The following is a 6829-nucleotide window of genomic DNA, read 5'->3' as shown; positions in this document are numbered from 1 at the left end:
GCCGAATTGCGACCATGGAGAAAAATGCAGATATAGAGTTAGACGTATCTATATGACCGCACAACCCCTTCCTTATTCTTTCTTAGCCATCATCATTATCAGTGCACCCACCATATCCCTGGTGCAAGAGATCCATCAATATTTACATGTATGCAAAACTCTGTATTGACCGTAATTCCGTCAACACTTCCTCAATGTGCCGCAGCATGTGTAGTGCGAAAACAATTAAGATCCCCCCCCCAAAAAAAAACCCACTTGCCTGCAAATCTGCATCAGCCCCAATAAGTAGACTTTAATCAGCGTGTTAGATGTGCATTTTATTATTACATTTTATTTATAGGGCACCTACAGGCCAGTACAGGGTGCACAGAACATTAGATTACAATACAGTAAATACAGTAACCAGAACATAAACTGAGCACAAGTAACAACTATACACAAACACTTATAAAAGCTATAATGATGTATACATGTATACACTTCCAAACTACTCATAAAAACTGTACTTAGAAATTAAATTGGGGGCAAAAACTAGAACGTATGAGCTCCAGGAGTAATGTGTAGAGTGTGACGGCAATAAACATATATGGTGCGTGGAATATGTTATGTGACAATACCACCCTCACCAGAGCCATACACAGTGATTCATTTATAAGCACAACAGGTACAGGTGTAGACGTTTCCCAAGTATTTATACCTCCAGGGAAGGTGACCACAGAGGTGTGCAGTCCAGCATCACTGGAGTGGAAATCTAGGGAATCTATTTGCATTCATTGCATAGCCTTTAGAACTGGCTTGATCAACTCTGGGCAGGAATGGGCTACGTGTGAATGGAGAAAACTACTAGTCATATGCTGGAGATCAGTGTCTGACAAGTACAGGAGGAAAGTGCTGCCTACATTCCTCCTTGCCACTTGGACGCCTTCACTTTTACTACTAATCCCAAAATAATCTTCTTTTTTATTGGAAGGACATGGCAGAGGATAAAACCTTTCGCTACGGACTCATTGTTCTGGGCTTTTTCTTGATTATGATTGGCATGTTCATTATGAGTGTGGATAAGCCCCAAGTATACATTACGTTTTGTTCTATGGGTGTGTTCATGGTGTGTGTCGGCATCACCTGGAGCATCTGCCAATGTTACCCCAAGGTAGGAGAATGCTCACTGATTTTACTATCTTTTCGGGGGAACAAGCAGGCACAGCGTAGAGGCAAAAATTATTTGCAGGAACAGCGTTCTTTTGAATCTGCAGATGTTCAGGAAGAAAGGGTAACATTCAAAATCACTAACTGTAAATACAAGATATCATATATATTGTTAATAATAATAATAATAATAATAATAATAATAATAATAATATTCTCATGTTTAAGTTAGAAGTTCACAAAAGAAATAGAGAAGTTTAACATTCTATTTACATTTCTTGTGTTGATGGGTGCAAGCTATTATTCCGTTATCCAAAGTTTGCTTTCACTAAGGCAATCTGACTTTGTATTCACAGGTTTATCTCAAACATCTCCAGTTCTGACAAGCTCTTGAAATGCTTATATATATATATATATATATATATATATCCATATATATATCTATATATATATATATATTTGTGAATGTTGTTTCTAGTGCTTTTATGTAAGCTAGCTTGTTATTTGGATCCAGTGGTCCTTTAAATACAGTTATGAGACTCTTCATAAGATATTTAGCAAAATATACTATATATGAAATTCATATTATGAATCTGTGAAAGAAGGGAAATTGCTGTGCTTGTGCTAGTTATGAATGATAAAGTCGCAGTACCCTACTTGCACACAATATAATAATGTAACACGAGAGAGAAAAAAATGCCTTGATGGTTATAAATAAATGCAAAGTCACATGTGCACTATAAAATATACTGCAAAACAAATACGTCCACATCCGTTGTTTTCCCTTTAAAAATCAAAGGGGAATCTTTCCTGCAGTAGTCCGAATGGAAATGCCAATATAGTAATATGGAATGATGGGCACTACTTTATATAGTATAGTATAGCTGTATTGTGAATTATTTAATTTCTATCAGCTGGGAGTGGTCAACATGCAAGCAGCCAATCAGAAGTGGTCAGGTAGCGCACCTACCCTCAACTCTCTGCTAGAGACGTGCCTCCTCCTAAAAGGCATTCCTGGAAATGCTTCTCTGACCAGTTATGTGACATTACATAAACATACTCTTACTGTACACTCAGCCTACAGTATGCATGTCCGCTCTTGCCTGCGCTCATTGCGCTGGTCCTGGTATAAGGGGACACGATAGAAAACAATATGGATACGCACATACATACCGAATATATATTTTGTATGCATGTAGTATGGAAATTTGTATCTTACACAAAAAAAATATTGATGGTCGTCCAACTCTAGAAGCCCCTAAAAAGGTGCAAGTTTTTACTATAAAATAAATGGTCCATTGTCTGCCTGTGAGGTACAATTACATATGTTCATAATTACTAGTCTGTATATCAGCTGCAGCATCTGGTTTCTGCACAGTACTGTACTTTTACATATCCCGTTATATATAACTGAAATTGTTGTTGTTAAAAAGTGTTTGTTTTGCATTTCTGGCATCATGATGTCACTGTACCACTTGGACCTCCCCTGCTGTGGGAGGGTGGTGTTAAAGTCAGGGTTATCGAGAGCTGCGACGTGCCCGAGTACTGGGAGCAGGGACGGATTAAGGGGGGGCGACAGGGGAGGCATGTTCAAATATGGGAGGAGTGACCAATGACCATGCCCCATCCCCACAAAAGTTTAGAAACTAGTATGCGCCACCGCGTGCTCTCTCAGCACAGGGGGCGGCTCCATGGAAGATGGGGCGATCAGTGCGATCACTCCCACAACTTCTATCTGCTGACTGCCGCTGGCCAAGCCTGTATAGCCGAGAGGCACATCTAGGGGCGCCAAGAAGCCCAGGCCAGATGGCAGGGCCCGGGTCAGCCACCGGCCTCACTTGACAACTTGTCTTCTGCCCACTACTGCTGTGGCCACGTCTGTGTAGCAGTGCAGCAGCACATTCAGCAGTGAGAGAGAGGAGACTGCTGCCACTGAGCAGAAGCAGTCTCCTCTCTTTCACTGCCCGATGAGCAGCTGCAACTGCGGTGCTATAGACATACTTTGAACCACCTCTCCCTCCCTGGAGCTGCCCCTGATGCCACCGCGCATAATATTTGGTTACAGGTCTCCTGGGAAGGGGGGTGGGGGAGCATGACCACACCTCCCGGATTTGCCGTGGCTACCATATTTACGACTGATGTGCGTACTGAATCGCTGACATCGCACTTAATTGAATCAACCCTCTAGAATCGCTGTCTCACACTTAAAGACAGTGGCGTATTTATAATAGGTGCAGAGTCTACACAGTGCACACGGGCCCATGGGTCCACCAGGGCTTCGCACCACACATCTTGCCCCCATGAGAGATCTGCCTGTGTCCGTGTGCTCCCGCACCATTTCTGCAGCACCGATGCTGTGATGTATTCAGAATGATGGCGCCAGCACAGCACATAGCAAAGATTCTGGCACTGTCCCGGACTCCTTAGTCTCTTCTGCACATGCATCATCTTTACCAATACATAGCTGGAAAGATGGCCAGACTGCCTGGAGCAAGAATAGGGGTGGGCAGCCACACAGACACAGACCCAACTGGTCCCCGCCAGCACAGGTATGGTGGGGCCCTGCTGCACATGACTGACTGCACAGTACCATATATGCTGGATGTTTCTCTCTCTATTCTAGGGATGGCCATCGGTATGGTATCCATCGATGGTTAACATTGATGGTGACACAAACCATCAATGGCTGGTAACTATACAGTCTGGTGCCATCAATAGTTTTACCTTTGTTGTTTTTTTGCGGCTGTCTCTGCTTCTTACTGGGAGCCATGGCGGGGCTGAGCTGTGAATGACAGCTCAGCCTGTAAAAGAGGCTGGACATCCAACAACCATCGGGCATACAGCTACCATCGATGGCGGGAAATCATCTGGTTCTCCGCCATCGGTGGTAAAAGCATTCAACATTGGCCATAAATCATCGATGATTTTGAAACATCAATGGACGATGGCCATCCCTACTCTGTTATTATTCTGTATATATTAGTGTTCTGTCTTTTGATATTTGCATTCAGTGCAATTCTCCTGCAAATCATTTGTCTGTATGTATAACAAATGCACAGCAGCACTTGTCTTAGTGGGTGGAATTCTCAGCACCTGTTGTTCTTATACTATTACTATGTGCTTTATAGGATAAGAGACTTATTGTAGATGACTTATATTATTTTAACAGATCACATTTACTCCTGTGCATATGGAAGCTGTTCCCTTATCAGAGAAGTCCCATATGTTTACTACAAGCCCAGAGAAGTCTTGGTAAGTCTGTTATAAAATAACTCATCTGCTATAATTGTATACTGTATGTCCTTAAACATTGTATTTGTACATATCATCACTCATCTCGTTGTAATCCAAGGTCAAACATTATTAATATGTGTAAAATGGAAAATATGCAGAGTCTATCTACTAGGTACATCATATTAAACCTGAGCACAAATAATGACGTTTATGATCAGGGGATAAGGAAGGTGAAAGGTCTTGTGTATAGAAATATAAATGTTGGCAATCGGCCCCCTAGTCTGCCCTTTAGTAATGAATGGTGTATTAGGGAGGAGCAGAATTACTGTATAATTTTATGCAAATTGAGTTTTACACTGGGATTTTCTGAAGCAGCAGGCAATAGCTAATATAATATATTAAACCATCCAATATATTCAACTCACAGAATTTCCATCATAATAGTCAGTCGTCGTTTCAAACCTCACAGGATCTTGGTGTGTTGTGATCCTGGTGTCTAGTTTAATGATATTTTAACAAAGATCCCAAGAGGATTAAGACGATGACTGACTATTATGATGGAAATTCTGTGAGTTGATATATCGGACCACCAATTAGGTGGACCTCTGCTAGTAGAGAACCTGTAAATAGAAATGGAAAAAATGGGTACCTTTGGTGCACAACAACTTTTAATATTAATTGAATTGGAAAAATTTCCACCTCTTAAGGCGCGTATCCACTTAGCGATTAAACAATTAAACAGGCCGATTGAATGATAACGACATCGTTATTGTTCAATCGCTTGTTAATCGTTTGCAAATCAGCCAAATCAGTGTAGGCACATCACAGACTGTGAAACGACTGCATGTTTACAATGTCGTAATCGTGCAGCCGTTTCTATGTTTGCTAGTGGATGTGCACCCTTAGGGGGATTTATTGCAAAAAGTTGTGGAAATTTCTCCAATTCAATCAATATTAAAAGCTGTAGCGCACGCATATATATATATATATATATATATATATAATCTTGTAGTTGTTGGCACTCTGGATAAATAAATTCACTATTAAGGGTGCCTTCCCAGGTTAGGTTAAAACAGTGTTGATCCCCTTGTGAGACCAACGATACCCCACTGCGAGGAAAAAGAGGCGGGACTCCACCTGTGTCAAAAGTTTGTATTAAGAAGATGACATATCACACTTAGAGGTCAACATTTCAAGGCCACACAGGACCTTTTCATCAGGACAAATTAGCACACATCCTGATGCAGTGGGGTATCGCAGGCCTCATGAGGGAATCAGCAGTTTTATATATACTGTATATATATATATATATATATATATAAATATTATCGATACCCTTTAATCTATACACCCTAAATGTCGCTGTTTAGCGCTACAAGTCGCATAAGAAATAATTGCTTTCCAATCCATTTGTGGTTCCAATGCACAAAAAGTTATATTGCAATAAAAAGAAAGTTACACGCTTAAGGCCTGATTCAGACCCACTCGCTAGCCCCGTTTTGTAGGCGTGGCCGGGGGGTGGCTTAACAAACGGAGGCGTTTGCCATTTGTGGGCGGCCCCACTGACATCACCAGTGATGTCAGTGAGAGAGCTTCCGGCTCTATTAGAGCCAGAAGCTCTCTGGGGCTTGCGGCCACGAGACCCTACCACAAGGGTCTCGTCGCAAGCCCGATGGCCGTGATGGTCTTGACCATCACGACCATCTTCCTGGCCGCTCGCAATAGCTGTGGGTGGCCGCAACTAAAAAAAACAGCGCCCGTCCTGATTCAGAGCGAGCGCTCACTTTTTGTGAGCGTCCTCTGAATCAGGCCCTTAGATCTAACACAATTAGCGCAAAAAGCAAGTAAATACAAAGGTACAAACTGATACATACGCGAGCGCACTGGCCCAGTATGCAGTATTTCAATCCTAAATTTGCGGTCACCTTCACCTAAAGATATATAGAGAAATGACTGACTACTGCCCCAGCTCACAAGCATATATTCGGTAAAGGTTTCAGAGACAACATAGGCACGGAATAACAGATGCTCATTGGTTCTTGCTTCAGGTCACTCTGTTCATTGGTTAGTTCATATGGTGTCATCAGAACTATGGATCAGCTTTCCAACTGCTTCTTTGTGTAGGTTTCCCTCCGAAGAACTAATAAAAAATACTACATGCAGAGATACATTCTAACCTATAATTCATATCTTGCGAACGCATGCTGCGATCTCCTTACCGATAGAACCAATGATCTACAAATAAACAGGGATTTAGAATGGTACCAAACATGACATGTCTACTAGCTTCTATACCTTAAATATCATATACATACATTTCACAACATAATTATTCGCTAATAAAACCTCTAATATCACGTTTAATGTGAAGAAACCTTTTATGAGTGCGTGTATATTTATGATTATATGTAAGTATGTGTTGTGCTTCTACACGTAGTGTAAAAGGTGC

The 6829-nt window shown here is 41.5% G+C and overlaps 1 protein-coding gene across 1 annotated transcript in view; it reads left to right on the top strand.

Moving 5' to 3' along the window:
• Window positions 1-973: 973 nt before the first annotated feature.
• The window catches only part of BSND (barttin CLCNK type accessory subunit beta), a 41063-nt gene continuing 35207 nt past the window's right edge, over window positions 974-6829 (top strand). The window contains exons 1-2 of the mRNA XM_088479366.1: window positions 974-1150; window positions 4316-4398. Coding sequence (XP_088335492.1) covers window positions 974-1150; window positions 4316-4398 — 260 coding nt within the window. The remainder of the gene's footprint in view (window positions 1151-4315; window positions 4399-6829) is intronic.

The sequence above is a fragment of the Taudactylus pleione genome, unplaced genomic scaffold, assembly GCF_031769625.1.
Source record: "Taudactylus pleione unplaced genomic scaffold, aTauple2 ptg000230l, whole genome shotgun sequence".
Lineage (NCBI taxonomy): Eukaryota > Metazoa > Chordata > Amphibia > Anura > Myobatrachidae > Taudactylus > Taudactylus pleione.
This window is presented reverse-complemented; position numbering and strand designations above follow the sequence as displayed.